This window comes from Oncorhynchus mykiss, chromosome 2, assembly GCF_057628025.1.
Source record: "Oncorhynchus mykiss isolate SJ-2025 chromosome 2, ASM5762802v1, whole genome shotgun sequence".
Taxonomy (NCBI): Eukaryota; Metazoa; Chordata; class Actinopteri; order Salmoniformes; family Salmonidae; genus Oncorhynchus; species Oncorhynchus mykiss.
Genome location: NC_143023.1, coordinates 73,977,057 through 74,004,831, shown reverse-complemented (window position 1 = coordinate 74,004,831; position 27,775 = coordinate 73,977,057). Strand labels below are relative to the sequence as shown.

The 27,775-nt window shown below is 41.6% G+C and overlaps 3 protein-coding genes across 4 annotated transcripts in view; 2 read left to right on the top strand and 1 right to left on the bottom strand.

Annotated features, from left to right (window-relative positions):
* The window catches only part of LOC110495986 (peptidyl-prolyl cis-trans isomerase FKBP8), a 51,767-nt gene extending 43,428 nt beyond the window's left edge, over nucleotides 1–8,339 (top strand). The window contains exons 5-8 of the mRNA XM_021571562.3: nucleotides 4,252–4,430; nucleotides 4,652–4,729; nucleotides 7,919–8,053; nucleotides 8,161–8,339. Of these exons, the coding sequence (XP_021427237.3) occupies nucleotides 4,252–4,430; nucleotides 4,652–4,729; nucleotides 7,919–8,053; nucleotides 8,161–8,247 (479 nt within the window). The 3' untranslated portion in view covers nucleotides 8,248–8,339. The remainder of the gene's footprint in view (nucleotides 1–4,251; nucleotides 4,431–4,651; nucleotides 4,730–7,918; nucleotides 8,054–8,160) is intronic.
* A 4,663-nt stretch (nucleotides 8,340–13,002) lies between these two features.
* On the top strand, nucleotides 13,003–16,946 carry LOC110495977 (small EDRK-rich factor 2). Its single transcript, XM_021571550.3, has 3 exons — nucleotides 13,003–13,121; nucleotides 15,794–15,899; nucleotides 16,448–16,946. The coding sequence occupies exons 1-3, from the start codon at nucleotides 13,115–13,117 to the stop codon at nucleotides 16,518–16,520; spliced, it is 186 nt and encodes a 61-aa protein (XP_021427225.3). The 5' UTR covers nucleotides 13,003–13,114; the 3' UTR covers nucleotides 16,521–16,946.
* LOC110495967 (ras and EF-hand domain-containing protein) lies at nucleotides 16,802–27,122 on the bottom strand. 2 transcript variants are annotated; one of them, XM_021571532.3, is made up of 17 exons: nucleotides 26,524–27,122; nucleotides 26,212–26,364; nucleotides 24,015–24,105; nucleotides 20,341–20,436; nucleotides 20,095–20,172; nucleotides 19,884–19,999; nucleotides 19,721–19,789; nucleotides 19,459–19,537; nucleotides 19,268–19,332; nucleotides 18,977–19,169; nucleotides 18,781–18,891; nucleotides 18,515–18,659; nucleotides 18,361–18,442; nucleotides 17,958–18,072; nucleotides 17,620–17,733; nucleotides 17,459–17,535; nucleotides 16,802–17,372 (listed from the first exon to the last, which is right to left on the bottom strand). In XM_021571532.3, the coding sequence occupies exons 1-17, from the start codon at nucleotides 26,832–26,834 to the stop codon at nucleotides 17,276–17,278; spliced, it is 1,992 nt and encodes a 663-aa protein (XP_021427207.3). In that variant the 5' UTR covers nucleotides 26,835–27,122; the 3' UTR covers nucleotides 16,802–17,275. The 2 variants fall into 2 exon arrangements, with proteins under 2 accessions (XP_021427207.3, XP_090063169.1); XM_090207043.1 differs by lacking the exon at nucleotides 17,620–17,733.
* Between the last annotated feature and the right edge of the window lie 653 nt (nucleotides 27,123–27,775).

The window sequence follows — 27,775 nt, the reverse complement described above, 5'->3', positions numbered from 1 at the left end:
ACACCATCCAGAAAATCATTCTGGACTGCACTAATTTAGAGAGAGATGGAGGAAATGGACCAAACTCATTTATATCCATACTTTGGGGTTCTTATCCTTGCTGGTGTTTTCAGATCCAATGGGGAATCCATAGAATCCTTGTGGGATGCAGGAACTGGCAGAGAACTTTTCCATGCAGCAAAACTTCCACATAATTTCCATTATTCTCCACAGAGAGACAAGCTAGCTGCAATCAGGTCAGTGTGGGACAAGTTTTACAACCCTGGCCCAACATTATTATTGATGAGCAGCTTATGTCATTTAGAGGCCGCTGCCCCTTCAGGCAGTACATACCATCTAAAATATGGAATCAAGATCTGGGCTGCCTGTGATGCTGTTTCATCATATAGGTGGAACTTGCAAGCGTATACGGGGAAGCCAGATGGAGGAGCGCCTGAAAAGAACCAAGGGATGCAGGTTGTCCTGGATGTGACACAGGGACTCTGTGTCCACAACATCACATGCAATAACTTTTTTACTTTGCACAAACTGGGACAGGAGCTCATCAAGAGGAAGCTGACTATGGTAAGAACAGTACTAAAAAACAAGCTATAGCTCCCAACTCAGCTTGAATACACGGAACAGGTCTATGAATTCCTCAGAGTTTGTGTTCACTGCCTACACACATGCCTAGTGTCCTATATGCCAAAGGAAGGGGAAAATGTGGTACTCATGAGTATGCTGCATAGGGATGGGAGAATCTGTGGCCAGGAACATAAAAAAATAGAAATCATGACGGATCACAATGCCACAAAAGGAGGGGTGGAAAATTTAGAAAAGAGGGACGCTCCAGAGGAGACAGCTCTTTCTCGAGGAGCTGGGCAAGGCATTGGTAAGACCTCAAATCCAGAAGAGGCAACATATCCCAAGGATCCCAGCTTCTGCAGCCATTGTGAGGAGGATTCAGGAGGATGCTAGTGCCCCATCCGCCCGACCCACAGAACCAACAACTCCAATACCGGAAGTGTGAGCGATGTTCTTCCCTGTGTGTGTCCGACTCTCCTACCTTGGCCTGCTATAACTATATATGTGAGTGAGTGAGATGTTAGTAAATTCCTGAACTAAGTGTTTTCATCATTCTAGATTGCAGCTGGTAGCAACAAGAAGAAGCGTTGTGTTGTGTGTGGACCCAAGAAGGACAGGAAGACACAGTACACATTATGTATGCATCAAGTGCAATAAATACATTTGCAACACACAGTAAACCTCTGTCCCTCATGTGGTGTGTAGACCGGCCTTAAAATGTTTATTAATCATTTCCATAAAATACTGTATTTAAATGTATCCTTCCAATTTGTTCACTTCAATGCATTAAACATCAATAGTGATGAAAACCTTGTTTCATTTATATTTGTTCAAGATAAACATTATTTATTCCACCATTGTCTTGATTATAATTTAATGTTGTTTTCAAAAATCACATTTTATGAAAACAAACGAATAGCGCTTTAATTGATAAATGTGATCTAGCAGGTAAATGGCAAATATTAACCATGTATGCTGTCTATATTGCTTGTAATTGATATGTCAACATCTAAGTTTTAAGTATTTTTACATTAATTGTTATGGCTGTATTGTTTTAAAACCCTTATAATTTCTTGGGTCCATCAGACCCACGAACATTGGGTGAATAACAAAAACATGAACACCACACAAGGTTGAAGAACATGACATAGACTGACCAGGTGAATCCAGGTGAAAGCTATGATCCCTTATTGATGTCACTTGTTAAATCCACTTCAAATCAATGTAGATGAAGGGGAGGAGACAGGTTAAAGAAGGATTATGGTAGTAGGTGTCAAGTGCACCGGTTTGTGTCAAGAACTGCAACGCTGCTGGGTTTTTCACACTCAACAGTTTCCTGTGTCTATCAAGAATGGTATACCACCCAAACGACATCCAGCCAACTTGACACAACTGTGGGAGGTATTGGAGTCAACATGGGCCAGCAATTTGCATACCGCCCCAACAGATCCACAGATGACGCAATCTCTATTGCACTCAAAAACTGCCCTTTCCCACCTGGACAAAAGGAACACCTACGTGAGAATGTTGTTCATTGACTACAGTAATACTAGTAAAAATTCCCTGTCTTAGGTCAGTTAGGATCACCACTTTATTTTAAGAATGTGAAATGTCAGAATAATAGTAGAGAGAATGATTTATTTAAGCTTTTATTTATTTTATCACATTCCCAGTGGTTCAGAAGTTTACATACTCTCAATTAGTATTTGGTAGTATTGCCTTTAAATTGTTTAACTTGGGTCAAATGTTTCGTGTAGCCTTCCACAAGCTTCCCACAAGAAGTTGGGGGAATGTTTGCCCATTCCTCATGACAAAACTAGTGTAACTGAGTCAGGTTTGTAGGCCTTCTTGCTTGCACACACGTTTTCAGTTCTGCCCACAAATTTTCTATAGAATTGAGGTCCGGTCTTGTGATGGCCACTCCAATACCTTTACTTTGTTGTCCTTAAGCCATTTTGGCACAACTTTGGAAGTATGCTTGGGGTCATTGTCCATTTGGAAGACCCATTTGCAACCAAGCTTTAACTTCCTGACTGATGTCTTGAGATGTTGCTTCAATGTATCCACATAATTTTCTTTCCTCATGATGCCATCTATTTTGTGAAGTGCACCAGTCCCTCCTGCAGCAAAGCACCCCACATTGCATGATGCTGCCACCCCTGTGCTTCACGGTTGGGATGGTGTTCTTCGGCTTGCAAGCGTCCCCTTTTCCCTCCAAACATAACGATGGTCATTATGGCCAAACAGTTCTATTTTTGTTTCATCAGACCAGAGGACATTTCTACAAAAAGTACAATCTTTGTCCCCATGTGCAGTTGCAAACCGTAGTGTGGCGTTTTTATGGAGTTTTTTGAGCAGTGGTTTCTTCCTTGCTGAGCGGACTTTCAGGTTGTGTCGACATAAGACTCGTTTTACTATGAAGATATAGATATCTTTGTACCCGTTTCCTCCAGCATCTTCACAGGATCCTTTGCTGTTGTTCTGGGATTGATTTGCACTTTTCGCACCAAAGTACGTTCATCTCTAGGAGACAGAACACGTCTCCTTCCTGAGCGGTATGACGGCTGCGTGGTCCCATGGTGTTTATACTTGCGTACTATTGTACAGATGAACGCGGTACCTTCAGGCGTTTGGAAATTGCTCCCAAGGATGAACCAGACTTGTGGAGGTCTACATTGTTTTTTCTGAGGTCTTGGTTGATTTCTTTTGATTTTCTTATGATGTCAAGCAAAGAGGCACTGAGTTTGAAGGTAGGCCTTGAAATACATCCACAGGTACACCTCCAATTGACTCAAATGAAGTAAATTAGCCTATCAGAAGCTGGAATTTTCCAAGCTGTTTAAAGGCACAGTCAACTTAGTGTGTTAACTTCTGACCCACTGGAATTGTGATACAGTGAATTATTTTTGAAATAATCTGTCTGTAAACAATTGTTGGAAAAATGACTTGTGTCATGCACAAAGTAAATGTCCTAACCAACGTGCCAAACCATAGTTTGTTAACAAGAAATATGTGGAGTGGTTGAAAAATGAGTTAATGACTCCAACCTAAGTGTATTTAATCTTTTGACTAAAACTGTAGCCTTGTTATTGTTATTTTATTGTAGCTGTTTTATTTTTTACTTTAGTTTATCTGGTAAATATTTTTTCTTCACTCTTATTTTTCTTAAAACTGCATTGTTGGTTAAGGGCTTGTAAGTATGCATTTCAAGTAAGGTTGTTGTATTCGTCGCATGTGACAAATTAAATTAGAATTGATTTGATCCCTGTGGTACGCTTTCTCAAACATTTCACTACACCCACAATAATATCTGCTAAATATGTGTATGTGACCAATGACATTTTATTTGATACCTTGTAGAGTTCATGCCCAACGAATTGAGGCTGTTCTGAGGGCAAAAAGGGGGGTTGCAACTCAATACTAAGGTATTCCTGTTTGGTATACTTGGTGTATATAAAATACAGGACCATCACGTTTTTGACTGCACTAGGCCTTTAACCGTGGATTTTTATAACTGTGGCAAACAAACATACAGATGTCCTTAGTACATCAAATACCCAGTCTCTCCTCCGTTCAGTTCCTTTGTAAGTATATAATTCTCCCTGAAACCTAGAAAGACTGGGGCTCCCATTACATATACATAACAATAGCCCAGGTGTGAGAGGCTGTGTGGCCTGTTTCCCCTAGATGGTGGAAGTGCTGTGCTGGTGGAGGGGGAGGAGGTGCAGGACTACCGGGTGAAGTGTCTCAACAACCTGGCAGCGGCTCAGCTGAAACTGGAGCAGTACGACGACGCACTACACACCAGCCGGGATGTTTTGTCCCTGGACCCACAAAATGTCAAAGCCCTCTTCAGAACAGGAAAGGTGAGGGACACACTAACATCACATTACCTCACCTTCAATCCACTGTCATTAGTCTACAGTGCCTGGGTGCATTAATAATTCTGTTACATAACCCTATTCAGATATTTTAGATGAGTGTAAAGATTTACTGCAAATCAACATGTACAACTGAAACATGTACAGTATACTACTGAAGGATGATGTTGATTTAGCTGTTCAGAGATTTTGCAATCTGTTTGCAGCTTCTGTCAGACAAGAGCGAATACGGGGAGGCCATGGAGATACTGAAGAAGGCTCTGAAACTGGAGCCGTCCACCAAGGTGAGATAGACAGACTATCTAAATGAGCACATCTCTAGGTTCTCACCACCTCCACCTCTCCCTAGCCTGCTAGTGAAATCCAACCCCCCCACAAACAGATCAAGGATCCATGTCCACTACAGGTCCCTGAAATTATTTCCCAATCAAAAAGACACTGTCTCAGCTGACACTAGTCAAGAGATGTGATGGAAATAAAATGATACAGTACAATACTCAACAAGTTCTTAAATCATGTCTGGAGTAGTGTGTGACTCACAGTTCACCCTTAGTTAACAGCGTTATTGGGCTATAGTATGTACTATAGCCCAATACTGCCAAAGTCAAAGTAATGCCAAAAAAGAAGCTGTTGGGCATCGGTTTGTGTTGTATTTTACAGCACTTTAAGTAGTGAACTTGAATTGGAAACTACATTCCCAGTTGTCACTCTACTTTGTCACACAGCATGTTTACTTGACAAGAGCTAAGAATCTGAGAATATGCAGACCCAGTCATGGAAAATTCCCCCAAAACGTATAATGGGTGTGTGCTTCAAAAACAATTATGGTAGATTTTGCCTCTGTATTGGTTTAGACTAGAACATGTGGAATTAAATGTTTTTCCATGACCAGAAAAAACTGCAGACTGAAAACTCACCTCAGATTTTGCGCATGGGCACAATATCGTTTAGCAAAGAAAAGTCAACCAAAGGTACTAGAGCCCAGACACTTTGCAAAGATCATTGTGTAGTGTTAGTTCTATAGCCACAGTGAAGACCTGTTCTGTCTTGCTCCTATTGCTGTCTGCAAAATTCTCTACTCAGCCACAAAGATTAGAGCTGTCCGGAAACACTGATGTCACACTAATAAAGCAAATCAACATTTTCATTAATTTAACACCTTTAAGTCCTCCATTAGGATTAAAGTTGCAATGAGGGCCTACAGTTAGTTAATAATATCATTATGCCCCCCCCCCAAAAAAACTCAGTGTTACTTTTTTGTATATAGAAATGTTTGCCCTTGTCGGAATAATTCTGAGTGTTGTGTGTTTGTTTTTTGTTTTTAAACCATGCTCTGAATGTGCTTTTCTGTGGCCATCGCCCTATTTGGCTTGACCTGAAGTGTGCACTGGTGGTGGTGAGACACTGTTGTCTAGACACAACTAAAATATCTGCTGCCTTGGTAATTACACCCTTGCCTTGATGGTGGATAAAGCAATCTTTACCCCCAGAGACCTCATTTAGCTGAGTAGGTAAGGAATTGAAAAGCAGAAACATTCGGAATCCAAATGACATATAAAAGCCTTTTTGCACTATCGACACTGCCTTCCAGAAATATTCCATTATTGTCAATCAATCATCTTGATAAGAAAGAACATCAATATTTTGTTTGACCAGAGCTTTGTCATCAAATCTCATTATTAATTTAAGTCCTATAAAAAAAATCGAACCAGTACTGTAATTTCAGTATCACTAGAATGAACAATGACGATTAGGCTACCGAGACCCTACTAAATAAAAAGAAATGTGAAACTAAGTACACTACAAAACACAAGACAACTTTGAGCCATTGCTATCGTTTCAGGAAATCCAACAAACATTTTCTGTACCACACAGACAATTCTTTGGCTATCTGCAAGTAAGACATTTTATTGAATCTAAGATAGTGTTCCCCCCAGAACCCAATATGAACCCGTTGACAATCTCTTGTAGAAAGCTGAAAGACCTAAGCACTTTATGTCCTACTTTTATGCTGCTATACACACAAATGTTGCAAGTAGCTCAAGTAGCCTGACTAAGGTATGAGAAACAGAGCTGGGAAAAGGCTCAGAAATCCAAAACTGTACAAAGGCTATGCTCAAGGCAAGCCGACTGTTCACCTGCAACAAGATGCAAGAGACGCAATATACGAATATGCAAAGGGTATGCAGAATTCTCTGATACCTGCTGTAAGTGTAGGCATGAAAATGACACCCATGTCCACATGGGAAGATTTCTGGGAAAATGTAGAAATGGAGCTGGATGGCATGTTCAGATGTCCTATAAGAATGGACTCATGGCTATTTGTACTGGGTGTCGTCGGAAACAGGTCCTCACTTACCTTAGCACAGCTCAATCTCCTTAACTCTTTATGGCGGCAGGGTAGCCTAGTGGTTAGAGCGTTGGACTAGTAACCGAAAGGTTCAAATCCCCCGAGCCGACAAATCTGTCGTTCTGCCCCTGAACAGGCAGTTAACCCACTAGGCCGTCATTGAAAATAAGAATTTGTTCTTAACTGACTTGCCTAGTTAAATAAAGGTAAAAAAAAAAAAAATGGCCCACAGATGCATTCTCCTTAACTGGATTAAAGACCAGCCACCCACAATAAATCAGTGGTACTGTGAGATCTTTAAAGTGCTGCCACAGGAGAAAATGTGTGCTATATTTAGGAACAAGGAAGGACACCCTATATATATATTATGTGACCCTTTTAACTATCTCTTCACCCTAATCTCGCAGATACCCTGAGAAGTGTTAATATAAAAAAGGCTGTGAGTCAGGTCTTCTGTTGATACAACTGAACTCTTTGATATACTACAGCCACACACAACAGTCAAATGAATAAAGGCATGTAATGAAAGATGACTCCAGGTTGAATGAAAAGAAAGATTGTTAAGGGTAATGGAAGATTGTAAGAGAGCAGAGAACTGAAAGTGAATGTTTAAATCTTGTTTTTTTGTGTGTCTGTTTTTGTTTACTGTCACTGTTTTATGTTACCTTATATCTACATATATACCATTTGTTTGTGATGTTGACCTGAAACAAGGAAAAATAAATAATAAAAATATGTATTTAAAAAGACAACTTTGGTGAGGGCTTAACAAGAAACTGCCATATATTTGTTGTATAATATTAGTTGACAATTACATTTTATGCTAGAAAGAAACTAAATGTGAGTGTCAAGAATGTCAACATTAGGGGATTAATTCAAATTGATCAAGTCCAACTATAACTTGAGCCTGAGATTGTTGCATTAAATATGATCTATGCTACCATCTACTGGTCAACTCCTATACTACAACCTCATTCTGAATGACAATCCACCTAGCATAGTTCACTGCTAAAATGCTAAATTGTATTGTATAAGATTGTCCTTTATGAGTACACACCTGTGAATTGTGTTTCACATTGAGGTTAAAGGTAAGTGACTACAGTCTGTCTCTTTCCCTTCCCAGGCCATCCATGTTGAGCTGTCAAAGCTAGTGAAAAGGCAATCAGGAGGCAAAAACACCCAGAAGTGGCAAGCCAAACCTGCCCAGCTCCTTGGAGACAATATTGCCCCATTTCTGACTCCTAACAAGAAGCCACCTGTAAGCCACTGAGAACTTTCCCTGAGTGAAATGTTTCAGTTGAATTCAGTTCACAAGTAGGAAAAAAACATGACTGTTTTTTGACATTGCGTCACTTGGTGTTTCAGGGAATTTCATGGAAGTTCCTGCTTGGTGCTCTGGTGGTGACCTTGGGCAGTTTAGTGACGTCAGTGGTTCTGACTGCAAGAAACTGACGTCTTCTGCAAAGGAACTGTCCAGCACATGAATAGTAAAGTGACTTGTGTCTGCTGTGAATAATAAATAAAACACTGCACTATGGATTAAACCTGTATCAACATTCACTGACATACTGTAGCAGCACCAACATTTGCACCACAGATTGTGTTTATTTGAGTGTAACAGAGTAAACTAATGGCGCTTCTTCCGAAGAATGTATGCAATGTCTTTTTTTTAACAAAACAGCTTTGTGATAGAATCCATTTAAGTATAAAACTCAGACTGGAATAGTCACATGGTCAATGTCTTGAATGAATGAGGGGCTTCTGTAATAACAGGATATATGTGTCCCAATAAACGGTATCTATGTCAATGGAAAATCTAATAAATAAAAGTGTACTGTCTGTTGATACAGAAACAACATCAGTTAAACTGCAAACTTTAATAGCTATATTCCAGTCATTACTTATGAAGGAGAAATAATAAAGAGAAATTATAGATAAAACGTATCGGTTCTCATCGGCCATTACACAGCAAGTTGGAAATCACAAAACAGTGAGTGGTTTGGAAGGAATCAGTGACCGTGGCTAACACTGCAAGCATTGCAAAGCAATCACTATTCTGCTATTCAGTGGAGTGGATGTGTGGTCCCAAATCTGGGATTAAGGGGTTAATGATGAACATTAAAAATTGTCCATGCTGTCAATGATGCATGACTTGTGCAGCGCTCAAAACAACTGTTAACTCGGAACTGCGAAAACTTGACTTCAGTGAGTTCAAGTCAACTGGGTAAATTGGGAATAAATTAGCTCCGACTGGGAAAATACATTTAACAGTCAACCTCGGAATTGTAAATCCGGCCTCTTTCTAGAACTACGACCTGAAGATTAATGATGTCATCATGATTCAACCTTGTTTTTTTCCGAGTTCCCATGAATCCAAAGAATGCCAGATTTTGATGACAACATTTGCCCACGAAGGACTGCCGCGCCACCTTCCTGTTCAAGTGAGCACAGCACAACAAGGTGAGTCCAAAATGTATTGTATGCCGCTGCATAAATTATGTAATATGCCAGGGAGATATGTATACTGTAGCTAAGAAAGTAATACTAAGTGTATATTGTGTAGTAAGATGTTAGTATCCCATGTGCCTCACCTGAAAAATTTGGTATATTTATCTCTTAATTTCATCTACTATTCTGACTTGGTGGTGCAAATGTAACCTATAACCTGTTTTAGAGAAATGTAATCATTGAATATTGTAAGAGCTTCATTGTCTGCTTAAATGCCCCCTTTATTTAACCAACGGTTCTGACTTGGTGTACAGGTAAGAATGTTCTGAATTCTGCCGCTGTACGTTTCAAAAGTGCTAAACAAATCGTTAGATTGACTACGTCCATCCTAACTCGCACATTAATGTCTTAATCGAAATTACAGATCGCCTCTTATCCGCCTGTCGTCCCCTTATGGCATAGTTTGTACATCTCAATTGTCAATAGAAACCACATTTGTTTAAGCAAGTCAGCCATATCAGCTATGTTTTTTTTTAAAAGGCAGTAAATGAGGCTGAATGAAATGTTTCGCTGCCAGAGAAGGCTCAACTGATAGCAAGGTGTAGTGGTGGTAAGATGTTGGGACTACTGTTGGGACAGGTCTATGTAGGCCCTAACAGTTTGTGGGCACCGTTTGTCACTGTTATAGTGCAATTAATGTATTGTTTAGTGTTGTGTAGTGGCGTTGCTGGCATGCATCCCACATTTGTTTTTTTGCCCCGCCAAGATTTACATGGTAAAATCACCACTGCTCTCAACCTGTGTGCACCTACAAACTGTCATTCATGGGCTAGGTTGTAGCAACCTCATGATGGGTATAGGGAAAATTTGAGTATCATGTAGTAGCCTAAACCTATCACTGTTACATTGAACTGGGTGAATGAAATATGGATGACAGTCATCCAATATGCTGTAATAGAAATAAGGCCATACTCATTAAAAAAAATGGTCCTCACTCTTCTTAAACGGCACTGACCCCCACTGCTGTAGCTATAAATTCTACACTGAAAGCCAAGTGCACCTCGCAAAGTGGCCAATCAGAAACGAGGGTTTAGCAGTGCTGTGAACTGACCAATCAGCGACGTGGAGTAGCAGACTGTTCCGAGAATAGTTTTAGTTTTCAATAACGCAATTCAGCTGCAAAAACTGGCTTTTGAGCTGCTCTTTCAGTGAGACAGTGTGTGGTGGTTGGAAGAGCGGGCTTGTTTGAAATGGAAAAGCGTTGCGGTAGCTTTTGATAAAGAAGAACATCAAGACAAAGCAGCTGCTTTAAAAGTGGGATGGGATGTTGAGCGCTACACCCCGAGGGGTTTGTGCTGATTGTACAGAATTTGGGACAGCCGGTTAAATGGCGTCCCTTGAGAAGGCAAGAACAAGATGCATGTCAGGAGAAGTCCAGTATTGTCATAAGGAGACGTATACGTACTCCGGGAGTGTGGTGCCAGGAATATAACCTCTCACGCAACATCAACAAAACAAAGGAGATGATCGTGGACTTCAGGAAACAGCAGAGGGAGCACCCCCTATCCACATTGACGGGACCGCAGTGGAGAAGGTGGAAAGCTTCAAGTTCCTCGGAGTACACATCACTGACAAACTGAAATGGTCCACCCACACAGGACACTGAAGAAATTTGTCTTGGCACCTAAAACCCTCAAACTTTTACAGATGCAAAATTAAGAGCATCCTGTCGGGCTGTATCACCACCTGGTACGGCAACTGCACCGCCCACAACTGCAGGGCTCTCCAGATGCATCACCAGAAGCAAACTACCTGCCCTCCAGGACACCTACAGCACCCGATGTCACAGGAAGGCCAAAAAGACCATCAAGGACAACAACCACCCGAGCCACTGCCTGTTCACCTCGCTATCATCCAGAAGGCAAGGTGAGTACAGGTGCATCAAAGCTGGGACCGAGAGACTGAAAAACAGCTTCTATCGCAAGACCATCAGACTGTTATAGCCATCACTAGCACATTACAGGCTGCTGCCTATGTACATATACTTCAAATATCTGGCCACTTTAATAAATGGAACACTAGTCGCTTTAATAATGTTCACATATTTTGCATTACTCATCTCATATGTATATACTGTATTCTACTCTACTGTATCTTAGTCTCTACCACTCTGACATTGCTCGTCCATATATTCCTTTACTTAGATGTGTGTATTGTTGTGAAATTGTTAGATATTACTTGTTAGATATTACTGCACTGTTGGAGCTAGAAACACAAGCATTTCGCTACACCCACAATAACATCTGCTAAATAAGTGTATGTGACCAATAAAATTTTATTTGGAATATGGAGGAGGAATGGAAGGAAAAAGAGAGGCAGAGGAGGTTTAAGAGAGATTGAAGAAGAGGGTGAGCATAAGTTGGTTAAAAATGGCTGGAAAAGGGAGATAGTTTGAGAAGAAGAATGGTAGAAAGTATAAGCAGAGTGAGCTGAAGACAGAAGGAGAAATGGAAGAGAATGAGGGAGAAGTATTAAAGGTGGTCGGTGTGGTGAAGTTCTTGGAGCCGAAACTTGCACCGAGGGTCAGGATAAAGAGTCCGTGACAGTAGTTTTTGGGAAAAGTGGACCCTTGCCTTTTGGCTGATCCATTTTTGGTTTCAGGGTGGGTTATAACAGAGTTGGGTGCTGTGGAATCGGTGAGGGTAACCAGAAGTGGTATTGTGGTTATCTGCTTGTCAGAGGGAGAAGGCACAACACGTTAAACTAATGGGGTCAAGAAATGTGAATTGTTTTGCTCTCAAGAAAAGGCCACCATTGAAAGGAGTGATTACTGGGGTAGCAGTAAATGTAAAAGTTGACCAACTGAATAGTTGTGATGCTCGCGGTTTGGTGCGACACAGACAGTGTGGCATGAGTGGTGAAACAGAAGAGTCATTGTCTTTTCTTTTGAATTTTGATGTTGATTCTTTGCCCGAAAAAGTGATGTTAGGATATATAAGTTATCATGTACAAGCTTTTGTGCCAAATACATTACCTTGTGACAGGTGTGGGCATGTGGCAGCAGTGTGTAGGAGGGAAGTTCCTTGGTGTGAGAAGTTTTGCCGAAGAGCATGAGACAAAGGAATGTGTAGCATTGGGGAAAGTAGTGGTATATGTTAATTGTAGGGGTGCCCCTGGGGCTGGGGATCAGAAATATCCTGTGTGAGAGAGGCAGGTTGAGGTTTCCATGGTTTGTGCAGAATCTGTCATATGCTGAGGCAGTGAAGAAAGTCGAGGAAGATGGGTCAAGAGGGAGGGTTCCTGAGAGGAGTGGTGTGCAGTAGATCTGTACCAGTACAGAGGGATCGGTCAACAAGTAATATATGTTTCAGTAAGATTGGATTTTTAGCATTCATAGCAATGGTTATGAACTGTACTGCAGTAAGTCGCAGAAAATGTAGTTTGTGGTGGCAGCTGCAGAGAGGTATTTGGGTGTGAGAGACTTGACATCAGAAGAGTTACATGGTGTGTTAAGTGGTGGTGTCCCATCCTTTCAAGATGTGGACCCGAGGTAGGACTAAATACATTAAAATAGTGGAGTAGGGTGGTGTTATTTTTTTTGTGAGTGTAGTGTTAGATGGTAGGGTATTTGTTCATATATCTTTTTTAAGCAAAGTATAAGGGAGTTGTACTCCAGTCTAGTAGGTGGCAGTAATGAAACATTTATTGGATGCCAACCGCCGTTAAACCTCAAAGAAGCAGCTACTCTCGCGATGTCGCGTATCAACGCGTTCAATTGCCGTGACGAACATCAAATATTGTCGGTGCACAGCTGCCAGGCTTGGTTGATTGGCATCCTTCTCCACACGGTCAGCTACAAACCATAAACAAAATGACAAGTGAGTATATCCGATGATTATTATATTTTTTATGATTGTGTTACTTGGCTAACGTTGTTTGTTGGTAGTTTGGCTAGCTACGCATCTCACTTTCTTGGCCTGTCAAGCAATGCCATCAGACAACGTGACGTTATGTTTGAAATGTTTAAGTCAAACGTTAGCTAGTCTAACATGGTTTTGAAGTTAGCATACTTAAAAAAAAAAAATGATAGCATGAAGTGTAGCTATACTTTTCCCATTTATTACCTGATAACAAGGCTCTAATTTGAGGGTGGGTATGTGAAACGTTCCAACAGGAATCTCTACCAAAAACGATGTAAATAAGGTTGCCAACAAACGCATACGTGTCGAGTTGATTCCTATTCGGCAGCTAGTTAGGTGAATTGATCATGCTACTTTGTATGAGTTGTTTGTTGGCAACCTTGTACTTTACGACGTTTTTGGAACCGATTCTTGTTGGAACGTTCCACAGATTTTACCCACCCCTGATGTGTAGGAAACAAGCTAACGTTAGCATGCTAGCTACACATACTGTAGCTAGTAGAATATGTATACAAATATTTGGTCGTTAGCTGCCTAGTAAGTTAAACCCTCAAGTGCCAAGCACAATAAACATTTATATTAACTATTAGGTTAGCTACCAAAATGTCAACGTACATAGTTGTAGGAGGCACTAGATGGCCACTAAGAAATAAATGTACATGCTGTCTAGACTAGGCACGCGCCTGTCCGCATGTTGATTTTGTACATACACACCAGACGCGATCTAGACATGCAGGTTTAAATATCAAAACTAACTCTGAACCACAACTATATTAGTTTGGGGACAGGTCGAAACATTCAGCTAGCTTGCTGTTGCATTGCGTTATTTTACCTGATAAGCACAAGGTCATTTTCCTGGATCTTTGGGTCACACAATCATGTTCTCTACTCCTATATATAATCCAGATAAAATGGTTAAGTTTCTACAAACTGTATGAATGTTTCATGTATTTCGACCTGTCACCAGAATATGTAAATTAGTTGGTTACGCGTTTTGATATTTCGGCAGGGTAGCCTAGTGGTTAGAGCGTTGGACTAGTAATCAGAAGGTTGCAAGTTCAAACCCCCGAGCTGACAAGGTACGAATCTGTCGTTCTGCCCCTGAACAGGCAGTTAACCCACTGTTCCTAGGCCGTCATTGAAAATAAGAATTTGTTCTTAACTGACTTGCCTAGTTAAATAAAGGTAAAATAAAAAATGTAATTTAACCAGCATGTCCTGATTTGCATCTGGTGTGGATGGACAAAATAAGCATATGCCGGGCGTAGTGGGCATGCTTTGAGTTGCTGAGTAAACACCTTAGCCAAATGTTTAAACTCAGTTTCACAATTCCTGACATTAAATCCTAGTAAAAATCCCTGTCTTAGGTCAGTTAGAATCAACACTATTTTAAGAATTTGGAATGTCAGTGATTTATTTCAGCTTTTATTTCTTTCACCACATTCCCAGTGGGTCAGAAGTTTACATACACTCAATTAGTATTTGGTAGCATTGCCTTCAAATTGTTTAACTTGGGTCAAACGTGTCAGGTAGCCTTCCACAAGCTTCCCACAAGAAGTTGGGTGAATTTTGGCCCATTTCTCCTGACAGAGCTGGTGTAACTGAGTCAGGTTTGTAGGCCTATTTGCCCGCACACGCTTTTTCAGTTCTGCCCACACATTTTCTATAGGATTGAGGTCCGGGCTTTGTGATGGCCACTCCCAATACCTCGAATTTGTTGTCCTTAAGCCATTTTGCCACAACTTTAAAAGTATGCTTGGGGTCATTGTCCATTTGAAAGACCCATTTGCAACCAAGCTTTAACTTCCTGACTGATGTCTTGATGTTGCTTCAATTTATCCAACATTTTTCTTCATGATGCCATCTATTTTGTCTAGTGTTCCAGTCCCTCCTGCAGCAAAGCACCCCCACAACATGCTGCCATCCCCATGCTTCACGGTTGGGATGGTGTTCTTCAGCTTGCAAGCATCCCGTTTCCCCCGAAATACAACAATGGTCAAACAGTTCTATTTTTGTTCTATTGTCCCCATGTGCAGTTGCAAACTGTGGTCTGGCTTTTTTTAATGGTGTTTTTGGAGCAGTGGCTTCCTTGCTGAGCGGCCTTTCAGGTTGTCGATTAGGACTCATTTTTTTACTGTGGATAGACACTTCTGTACCCATTTCCTCCAGCATCTTCACAAGGTCCTTTGCACTTTTCGCACCAAAGTACGTTCATCTCTTGGAGACAGAACGCGTCTCGTTCCTGAGCGGTATGACGGCTGCATGGTGTTTATACTTGCGTACTATTGTTTGTACAGATGAACGTGGTACCTTCAGGCATTTGGAAATTGCTCCCAAGGATGACCTAGACTTGTGGAGGTCCACAATTTTCTTGGCTGATTCCTTTTGATTTACCCATGATGTCAAGCGTAGAGTAGCCCTGGAAATACATCCACTTGACGCCTATCAGAAGCTTCTAAAGCCATGATTGTTTTCTGGAACATGTCCTAACTGACTTTCCAAAACATTTGTGGAGTGGTTGTAAAATGAGTTAAGGACTCTGACCAAGTGTATGTAAACTTCAACTGTAGCTAGCTGTGTACTCACTACTCAGCAACTTAAATTGACAGTACACTCATTGATTTTCTCAGGGGGAAATCAGCGTGACCTTGCTCGTGCTAAAAATGCCAAAAAGCAAGGGAATGACAAGGGAAAGAAGGCAGATGATGGCATGTCTGCTGCTGCAAGGAAGCTTAGGTAAGTCATGCGCAATAAAGTCAATTCTAACTAGTTTGGCTATTAGGACGTTTTCCTGGTATAGTAAGGAGTTGTCCACAGGTAAGACAAGCCTGAAGACCAGATGTTGAATTGTCAGGCTGAAGTTAAAGTTCAACCTTCACAAGCAAGAATGCTGAATAAAATCACTACCAGTTATCTGTGCGGATGGTCCTTCTACAGGTTGGAATGTGAGACTATATCCACAGGAAAGTATAATTAAATCAACTTACCAAAGCGCTGGTAGTGCATTGATGTATCACCTGAAGCATGTGCACTAGACGCATGCATACTTGCACGTATTTACATGGTTCTGCACAGGCTTCAGGTGATAAACACTACTACTAGTGCTTTGAAAAGTTAATGTAATATTTTCCGGTGGATATGTCATATCTGCAAAAGGACAAACTGCATGGACAACGAAGTACATTATTCATTTTATTCAACATTGTCTTGTAGAGCTTCAACATTGACAGACTGATACCTTCGGTTCAGTCTGACCACTCATTTCATTTGTTTGTCTTCCTTAGGGATGCAGAGATAATGCAACAGAAGCAGAAAAAAGCCAGTGACCCGAAGCCGAGTGACGAGAAAGCCAAATAGCAGCAGGATACAGAACCCAAACTACCATTCTCAAATATCAAGATGTTACCTATTGATTAGGGGTTTTTTTGTCCCATGCTCTGGGGTACAAAACCAGTTAAATTTTTGGTGGTTGTACTGTAGTTTGAGAAATTCATGGTTTTGAATGACTAATGCTTAAGCCTATTTCAAAAGGTCTAATGTTAAATCAGTATTTACAATGTAAAGAACAAGAAATTCAGACTCACAACAATCCTGTATTTTTGTATTCCCTCCTAGATTTTAAATAACGCAACTAGTGGTTTTGTTTATTCTTACTTTTTATATTAAGGATTGGCATATACATTGCTGATGAAATAAATTAAAGGATTTATTCTAACAAATTATAATTCACACCTGTACAGAAACTTTAATCAATAAAAATACAATTAGCAAACATGAAATAAAGCACCAATGTAAAATGTGATTAATTTCTGCATGTTTCTAACCACAGCAGTCTCTAGACTGAGCTAAAACTTAATTGCTTTTCAATGTCAATTCCTGAGAGATGTACAACAGTCCCATTTATAATACGTTCATGAGAGTCCAGAACTAATACATTTATCAGGAGTTGACTATTGCTAAAGATCGGACTATGTAGATTCAAATACGAACTAGACATACATTTAGCTAACTTTACAGTCCTCTGTTATACATATTTAGCTACGCTGTGGTGCTAAAATAGAGCCCCTAGACTCCAGTCAGATGCATTTCCCTCTGGTGATTAGTCTCCATGGTTATACTCTGCAGCAGTTAGCTTTCTTTGGACCACTTAAACTCAACTTCACCTGTGATTCTGATTGCCGTCTCAGTTGCACATTTTTCTTAACTTCTCTGTTGGGGGGGGAGGAAAGTTCTTAGTTAAAGTTTAGGTATTCACGGTAGGGAAGTGGATGGGAAGGGGGTTTTACAATTCTTACCTTGCCAGGTGAAGTACTGCTTCCACTACATTAGTTCCAGCTTTGGCACTAGTTTCACAGAACAGGGCATTGTATGTCTGAAACATATGGTAATATTGTGATTAATATTTAGTTGATAGACCCATGAACATCTTATTTTGACTGGTAAAGAGAGGTTGTACTCTAGCCAGCCTTTCCCCGTCGACAGTGCTGACACAGCTTCCCTCCGGTCGATCTTCCCGCAGGTCCACTTTGTTCCCAATCACACACATTGGGAGTTGCTCATCCCTAGATTCCTGGGATAACAAGGGCAGTTCGTTCTTTAAGTTGCATATTTGGCTGAAAGCCGTGTTAAAGCCCAAAGTTGTCATACCACGGCTTTCCGTCAAATACTGCTAAGACCATTACGGCCTCAAAATAAATTCTGCCTATAACACACCCGTTTAGTAAATATTTTGGAATCCCATTCCAAGTTATTTAAATCCCATGGACCATTAAACCCCTCAACTGTGACTGGTACCTGAATCTCTCCCATCCACTCTCTGACATTAAGGAAGCTGCTCTCAGAAGTGACATCATACAGCAGTAAGACTCCATGGGCTTTACGGAAGTAAGACCTGGCAATACTGCGGAACCTACAGGAACAGGGAAATCCCATTTTGCTATTGACATTACATGATCTTTTGGAATCTGTGCAGCACTTCAGATTAACAGCCACATCCACCAAGGACACATTATGGGACCACACCTTTAAGGCTTTTAGTATGTCAATGCAGAAGCCACAGCAAGAGGTATTTATTTTTTGCTTGGCAGCTCAACTAAATGGTATAACTATTTTAAGTCAGTCCAGCATTTGTTTAATTAGAGCAACACCATAAGGACTGTAACCAAGGCTTTTAGAATGTAAATGTACACAAACATACCTCTCTTGTCCTGCAGTATCCCATATCTGGAGGTTAGTTTTTTCTCCATCCACCAACATCTTCTTGATTTGGAAATCAACTCCTAAGAACATTATGTAATGGTAAGGGCAATGCACTTTCTGCATTAATTATAACATTACAAAATTGTACTTACCCAAAGTCGTCTGAATGTCTCCCCTGAACTCATTGAGACTCAACCTCAATAGAAAGCTGGACTTCCCTGATCCTGCATCTCCCGCCAAAACTAACCGGTACATGGGAGCAGGGCCACCAGTGTCAACAATGTCTGCATCGGTTGGCTGAGGACCAAGTAGCATCACATAGTTATGAAGAATAATACAGATATGCAAGCAGCATATGCCAATTCCACATAAGTCTCCCAATACAAATGTCTTACGGAATCTCAGCTCATTGCCTTACCTTTATGGGGAAAGCAGACAAGCGTCTCCGGATGGACGAAGCAATAGCGAGAGTTTTTCTGGGAGATACAGACAGTGTTGCCCGACTTACTTCTGATTTCACGTCTGATATCTGGTGCAGAAATAGGTAAATTCATGTATTAGCATGTGACACATACTAATAAAAATAGTTGGTCAAACCTTTCGGTTACCCTTACCTCAATGTCTGAGGGCACATATGAATAACTCTGGTGTACGGTTTCTGTCGAGACGTCACTGTCAGACTCGCTGCCTGAGCTTTCAGCGTCCATAGGCAGGGATACACCACTGTCCAGGTATCTATCAGCCCAGCTGGCTACATGGGAGTAGGTCCTTTTACTGGAGTCCACAGCTGTGTTCTCTCCCCCTGAACTGGACCAAAAATAATGAAAAAATAAACATGAGTTAAGTGGTCAATTCACATCAATCAATAGGTCCAGATTTCTAGGATAACAATATAGTATGTGTACTTTATAAGTGTGCTTTGTCGAACTGGCTTCATTCTTCGAGCTGCGATTTCATTGTCGGGGGATAGCTGTGGGGAGATTTGTAACACTTTTGTAAACAAAGAGAAACTAAAGCAGTGTGTTATCAATGCTATATAAAAGTAAATATAAGGGGAAATGTGGGTCTACCTTCAGTGAAAACCACCAAGACTTACCCTCTTACTTGATGCCACATCGTTGATTAATGCAGAGTGCAAATCATCATTGCAGTCATACAGCTTTTTGTTCATGACCCTAATAGGAAGGAGTCAATGTGGAGAACACGTCATATGCTTTACTAATCTTTTAGCCTGTCACCTTCCATTGACAATGAGCATAAGATGTGCACTGCACGGATGTTCATGCATGACTTCAATACAGCAAAAACAATCGTCATGAAAGGGCATACTAACCAACAATCGGATCAGACAGACTTACTGGAGTATTTCAATGTGACTGGAGTAGGACTGGTATTCTATAACCATCTTTTTCAGGTCATCACTTTCTCTGTGAAAACAAATTGACAAATGCAACATTTGTGCCCTGTAATCAACAGAGTTGGACTTGATCCATTTGACCTGAGAATGAAGTCTGATCTCACCTCTCATGTTGAAGTTTCTGGTCTGCATAAATGTTCTTCAGCTTGTCCATCTCTACCTGCAGAATGGAGATGTTTGTCTGAGCTTTGACGAGCGAAGTCCGTAACTGCTCATTTTCCTGAGGAGAGCATGGAGAACATTACTGGAAAGTGTACAAGAAATAATGTCAATGGAACTCAAGATAGTTGTCCATCTTCAATTGATCCAACGTACCAGAGACAGTTCACATATTTTGTGGTGTAGTTTGTCAACATCCTGCCTGGAATTGTTGAGTTCAGATTCATCTTGGCACTAAAATGAAAATGTTTCTATTTATTTCACATGAATCATAAATGTGGTTATGCATCACCTGAAATCACATTCACACTTAAGACTACCTGAAACGAGGTAAATAGAGAAGTGTAAAAGGATAAGACTGGAAAATATTTAAAAAACGGTTTCAAAAGGAATGACACCTACCTTCAACAACCTGTCCACAGCAGTATGTAGATCTGCCACTTCATTATCATGCCTTCTCTGGAGTGTATCCATGACTCCCTCCATTTTCTTAAGCTCCTACAGACATGAAACCCAAGGAGAGAACTTTACTCATTGGCTCTGGAAAAAAAAGGGGGGAGCTTTTGTAAGAGTTTGAGCTTGCTGTTCTCCCTCTACCACATGAGGATAAACACCTGTGCAGAGGCAAAGAGGAATGGTGCAGAAAGGAGTGTCCCTGGCCTAGCCCCGCTCTTGAAATAAAACTGTTTAATCTTTATTTCCAACAACTATACATTCAGAAACTATTGAGACCTTGACTTTTTCCACATTTTGTTGTGTTACAGCCTTAATCTAAAATGGATGAATGTTTTCCCCCCCGTCAATCTACACACAACACCCCATAGTGACAAAGCAACAATTTGAGGAGTAAAACGGTGGGCTGACGTTCCCTTTTTATGTATGCATCGTAGGCAGGCCCACAATTTTAGCCATGCAGGTCCCATTTTGGCCGTGCGTAAAACCCCCTCCATGATGGAAGCTACGTGTCCATGCCCATCATGAAACCAGCGATGAGAACCTTGGTGAACACCGTTGAACCTCGTGACGCGTAAAAATGGCTTGTTTTACGTTTCATATGTTCAAAACACAAGCCCTCCCTTAGGCCTACTATAATGAAGGCTGGTTCAACAGCCATGCCTGTCTTAATTATATTTATGATATTACATGTTTTAATTTAATTATATTACAAACAATATTATTCAAATGTACCCTCCTGGTTCTATGGTTAAAACGTCTGTGGAGTGCATGCTATGCAACTTCTGGAGATGTGTGAATGCGATCTGATCTGTAAGATGGTTGTTCATAAAACAGGTCTAGGTGGGAGCAGTATAACACTTAGTGGACAATCTCCCTTTCACTTTAGTGCAATTGGAAAGTATTCAGACCCATTTACTTTTACATAGTTACATTACAGCATTATTCTAAAATCGATTAAATTAGTTTCCCATCAAGCTACACAATGCCCCATAATGACAAAGCAAAAACAGATGTAGGCATTTTTGCAACTTGATTAAAAAAGACCCTTCAGTCAGTGCTTTGTTGAAGCACCTTTGACATCCTTGAGACTTTTTTGGGTATGATGCTACAAGCTTGGCACACCTGTATTTGGGGAGTTTCCCCCATTCTTCTCTGCAGATCGTCTCAAGCTGTCAGGTTGGATGGGGAGTGTCGCTGCACAACTATTTTCAGGTCTCTCCAGAGATGTTCGATTGGGTTCAACTCCGGGCTCTGGCTGGGACACTCAAGGACATTCAGACACTTGTCCCAAAGCCACTCCTGTTGTGTCTTGGCTGTGTGCTTAGAGTCACTGTCCTGTTGAGGGTGAACCTATACCCCAGTTTTAAGTTATCCTTCATGCTCCGTTCATTTTCCCTCTCGATCCTGACGATACTCCCAGTTCCTGCCACTGAAAAAACATCCCCACAGCATGATGCTGCCACTACGCTTCACTGTAGGGATGGTTCCAGGTTTCCTCCAAAGAGTTCAATCTTGGTTTCAAGAATCTTGTTTCTCATGGTCGTAGAGTCCTTTAGTTAACTTTTGTCAAACTCCAAGAAGGCTGTCATGTGCCTTTTACTGAAGAGTGGCTTCCATCTGGCCACTCTACCATAAAGGCCTGATTGGTGGAGTGCTGCAGAGATGGGAGAACCTTCCAGAAGCACAACCATCTTCACAGAGGAACTCTAGAGCTCTGTCAGAGTGACCATCGGTCACCTCCCTGAACCAAGGCCCTTCTCCCCAGATTGCTCAGTTTGGCCTGGTGGCCAGCTCTAGGAAAAGTGTTGGTGGTTCCAAACTTCCATTTAAGAATGATGGCCGCTGTGTTCTTGGGGACCTTCAATGTTTCAGAAATGTGTTGGTACCCTTCCCCAAATCTGTGCCAACACAATCCTGTCTCGGAGCTCCACGGACATTTCCTTCGACCTCATAGCTTGGTTTTTGCTCAGATATGCACCGTCAGCTGTGGGACCTTAGAGTTGTGTGCCTTTCCAAATCATGTCCAATCAAGTTGTAGAAACATCAAGGATGATCAATGAAAACAGGATGCACCTGAGCTCAATTTCAAGTCTCATAGTAAAGAGTGATTACTTATGTAAATAAAAGTATCAATTTTTTGGTTTATTGAAGAGCTCAGTGACTTTTGTGGCACCGTCATAGGATGCCACCTTTCCAACAAGTCAGTTCATAAAATTTTGTCCTGCTAGAGCTACCCTGGTCAATTGTAAGCGCTGTTATTGTGAAGTGGAAACGTCTAGGAGCAACAACGGCTCAGACACAAAGTGGTAAGTCACACAAGCTCACAGAATGGGACCACAGTGCATAGCGCATAAAAATAGTCTGTCCTCGGTTGCAACACTCACTACAGAGTTCCAAACTACCTCTGGAAGCAACGTCAGCACATTAACTGTTTGCCGGGAGCGTCAAATGGGTTTCCATGGCCGAGCAGCCGCACACGAGCCTAAGATCACCATGCGCAATGCCAAGCATCGGCTGGATTGGTGTAAAGCTCGCCGCCATTGGAATGAAGCGTTCTTTAGAGTGATGACTCACTTCACCATCTGGCAGTCCGACGGAGTAATATGGGTTTTGCGAATGCCAGGAGAACGCTACCTGCCCCAATGCAGTTCCATCTGTAAAGTTTGGTGGATGAATAATGGTCTGGGGCTGTTTTTCATGGTTTTGGTAGGCACCTTAGTTCCAGTGAAGGGAAATCTTAAATGTTATGACATTCTAGATGATTCTGTGCTTCCAACTTTGTGGCAACAGATTGGGGAAGGCCCTTTCCCATTTCAGCATGACAATGCCCCTGTGCACAAAGTGAGGTCCATACAGAAATGGTTTGTTGAGATTGGTGTGGAAGAACTTGACTGGCCTGCACAGAGCCCTGACCTCAACCCAGTCGAACACCTTTGGGATGAATTGTAACACCGACTGCGAGCCAGGTCTTATCACCCAACATCAGTGCCTCACTAATGCTCTTGTGGATGAATGGAAGCAACTCCCCGCAGCAATGTTCCAACATCTAGTGTTAAGTCTTAGAAGGGTGGAGGCTGTTATAGCAGCAAAGGGGGGGGACAAACTCCAAATTAATGACCATGACTTTGGAATGAGATGTTCGACCAGCACGTGTCCACAAACTTGGTCATGTAGTGTACCACATGCCCCATTATAACCTGGGTGGTTTGAGCCCTGAATTCTGATTGGCTGAAAGCCATGGTATATCAGACCGTATACCACCGGTATGACAAAACATTTAGTTTTACTGCTCTAATTACAGTGGTAACCAGTTTATAATCATAAGGCTCCTCGGGGGGTTGTGGTATATGGTCAATATGGCAAAGGGCTGTGTCCTAGTACTCCACGTTGCAGAAGAACAGCCCTTAACCATGGTATATTGGCCATATATCACACCTCAGGCCTTATTGCTTAAATAAACCCTATTTAATTCTCATTCTTTATACATTTGAAGGTATGTTTTCAATGCATTCTTAATGACTCAGGTCAAGTTATTTGCTTGCCATGTTTGTTTTAACAGTTTTACAGAGCGAATTAGCACTGTACTACACTGACAACTCAGTCCTCAGAATGTCACCTACCTCTTCTCTCACCCTGTCCACTACACGGGAAAGCTGCTGCTGCATGTCCTCCTCCAGCTCTGCCAACTGACTTGTGTTGAGCTCCTCTGTTCTGTCGGCACACAGAGATGCATACCATTTACTTGTCTGCCCTGGATGCCGTCAATGACAATACAACTGCCCAATTACTAGTTCAGCAAAAGGGACGAGTCAGAAAATCTGGTTTGCAAGGCTTCAAAAAACAGCAACACGGCACATAGAAGTAGACCTTTTGGTTCCAATCACATCTGGTCTATTTGTATCAATTGCCCATGTATTTTCATCTAGTAGTCTACTATGAGTGGGCAGGACTTACTACTCAGTTAAATGTGTTCTGTCATAATCAGGTGACAACACTTGGTCCAGCCAGTCATGAGTCAGCACATATCAAAGCGGCAGGCTAAGGTTAAATCTAGACTTGGTGTCCTCTATTGTAAATCACTCCTCTTTCACCTCAGCTGCCAAACTAACCCCGATTCTGCTGACCATCCTACCCATGCTAGACTAAGGAGACGTAGTTTATAGATTGGCAGGTAAGGGTGCTCTCAAGCGGCTAGATCTTTACCATTCAGCCATCCGATTTGCCACCATTGGTGGGCTCCCGAGTGGTGCAGCAGTCTAAGACACTGCATCTCAGTGCTAGAGGCAAAACTACAGACCCTGGTTCGATACCAGGCTATCACAACCGGCCGTGATTGGGAGTCCCATAGGGTGGAGCACAATTGGCCCAGTGTCGTCCGGGTCAGACCTTTATTTAACTAAGCAAGTCAGTTAAGAACAAATTCTTATTTACACTGACGGCCTTGGAACAGTGGGTTAACTGCCTTATTCAGGGGCAGAAAAGATTTTTACCTTGTCAGCTTGAGTCGATCCAGCAACCTTTCAGTTACTGGCCCAACGCTCTAACCACTAGGCTACCTGCTGCCTTAACCAACGTGCTTAGTTAAATAAATAAAATAGGACACATCACTGCACTCCATACTCCTCTGTAAACTGGTCATCTCTGTCTACCAGTCACAAGACCCACTGGTTGATGCTTATTTATAAAACCCTCTTAGGCCTCACTCCCCCCTATCAGAGATATCTACTGCAGCCCTCATCCTCCACATACAACACCCATTCTGCCAGTCATTCTGTTAAAAGTCTCCAACACACATCCCTGGGTCGCTCCTCTTCAGTTCGCTGCAAGAAACAAACTGGACAGTTCTCAATCTCTTCATTCAAAGGCTCAATCATGGACAATCTTACTGAACGTTGTGGCTGCTTCACCATGTATTATTGTCTCCATCTTCTTGCTGTTGTCTGTGCCCAATGTTTGTACCATGTTTTGTGCTGCTATCATGTTGCTACCATGTGTTATCTGTTGCTGCCACGCTGTTGTCGTTTTAAGGCTCTCTTTATGTAATGTCTCGTGTGTTTTGTCCTATATTTTTAATCCCCAGCCCCCGCAGGAGGCCTTTCGCCTTTTGGTAGGCCATCATTGTAAGTAAGAAATTGTTCTTAACTGACTTGACTAGTTAAATAAAGGTTAAATAAAATAAATGGAGACCACAGGTGCACAAGACTGAGCTCTGCATAGTTTAAGATTTAATGAATGGCAAAATTATTAGTAAACATCTATTTGTGTCAGAATTTGGGTTTTTACAGGCACATTCATTTGCATAAATGAAGGGGATAGGCCTGAATCGAAATATATGAAGGGACAACTCAGTTTACAAGAAGATAATAGAGATCAGGCAGAGCAACTCATTTAAGACGTCCTACCTACTTGAGAAATGGCAGCTGGGGTGAAATGCAGTCTCTGGACCGCAAAACCAACTTCACCCCCACCCATCTGTTTATAATTCAGTAGTTGGAAACATGCAATTGTGTGATGATCAGCTTACTGTGGGATGCATAGGTTACTGGCACAATCAATACTCACATTTGTAAAAGTAAACTGATAAAGAGCATAGGCATGCTCTTGATTGGATCATTGTTGCATGATATCCCACAACATGAACATTAGATATATGTATCCAGTAACAGACAAATAAATGATCGAATTAACTGAAAATGGTCCATTCCTTAGGAACCTAATGCGAGCGAGACGATAACATATTCAGGTAATACATTTGGTAGATTATTTCTTCCACCCCTTGTGGAATCCGACAAGTTATGCTGCTATGACTGAATCTACCTTCTGAAACTGGTTTCCACCTGCTCACTCTCAAGTCTGCGTTCCTTGCTCTCACTGACAAGAGCATCAACAAGTCCCTCATAATGTTGCAACAAGAGAGGCTCTGAGGTGGAGTAAATGGCTTGGTACAGCTCAGCCAATTGATCACACAGTCTGAAATAGAAGAAATAGACGATGGACAGTCATTTCTAAATTGTACATATTTAGACAAATCTGGGGGATGAACTAATATCTACATATTGCATGCAGTCTACTAGAGCAGGTCCACATTTGTCAAACTATTCACACCAACCAACCACCAGAAATACTTACCTTCCCGAGAGGTGACCTGTTGCATCGTCAAGCCTGCTCTGGAACTCGTCCCAAGGACTCCCTTGACTTTGAGGAGAAGCCCCAAAAGATGCGAAATCCAACGTTGCTGAAACCTCTTGAAACCGAGAGGAGAACTTGCTGTAATTGATACATCCATCTGCACTAGCACCGAATTTGTTGAATAAAGTTTTGATTTCGTCGTCAGGCACATTGAGTTCTCGACAAACAACCGTAAAGTCTTCGTATTCAATCACACCAGACCTGTTAATGTCACACGCTGAAAACAGTCTCTCGAGGCTGGGTCTGTCCATGGCTCCGTATTTCGAGTTTAAAAGTTACAAGGGAAATAATACCTTGTGTAAAATAAGATCGATAGACTAGCAACAGCTTGGACCATTTGATCCCCACCTTATCCAGCACCAGCGGTCAAAATCTTCGCCAAGACACGAACCAGAGTTGAGAATTGGAGGTGGTAATACTTTCCCCACGCTAATTATGAACTCTATTCACTGCCATACAATCAAAAGGCCACTGATTGGCCATACAATCAAAAGGCCACTGATTGGCTCAGCTGGCCCGAAATGGCCGACACTGCACATGCGTACCACACTTGTGTTACGTTCATGACCAAGTGGGAAGTTACCATATACGACTGGGGAAATTACATGTAAACGCCCTCCGACCTGGTAATTACTAGTAGGAAACTCCTCTAGGAAGAAATTTAACATTTTATACAACGGGTGGGTCTAATCCTGAATGATGATTGGTTAAAACCGCATTCCAGCTGGTGTCTATTCCACAAGTTACCACCGGCTAAATCTATGACATTAAAATGCCTATTTACTCTGTTCCATCTGACTGCACAATCCACTGTCTCATCTGCCCAGCCAGGCAATTTATACACTTGATCTCCTCTATCAAAAGCATCTAGACACTATCTCACATTTCTTTTTAGACTAACATTTAGTTTTCAACGGCGGAGAATTGTATAAACGTTGCTGTCTGTCTCTCCGACATTTGCAACATTGTTTCAATATTCAAATTCGATCTCCAGCTGCCTCATAGTAATGCACGTGTCCGGATGAGACAGGCAGGCAGGGTCAAAATCATGAATCAGTTGGCATCATTTTTATGGATATTTACAAAGAAATGTAAATTCAAAAAATGTCAAACAAAACGACAGATAGTTTGCAGTCTTTCCAGCTTCAGTTTGAAGTTATTGTGTTAGCTGTGTTGTTGGCTAGCTCCTCTG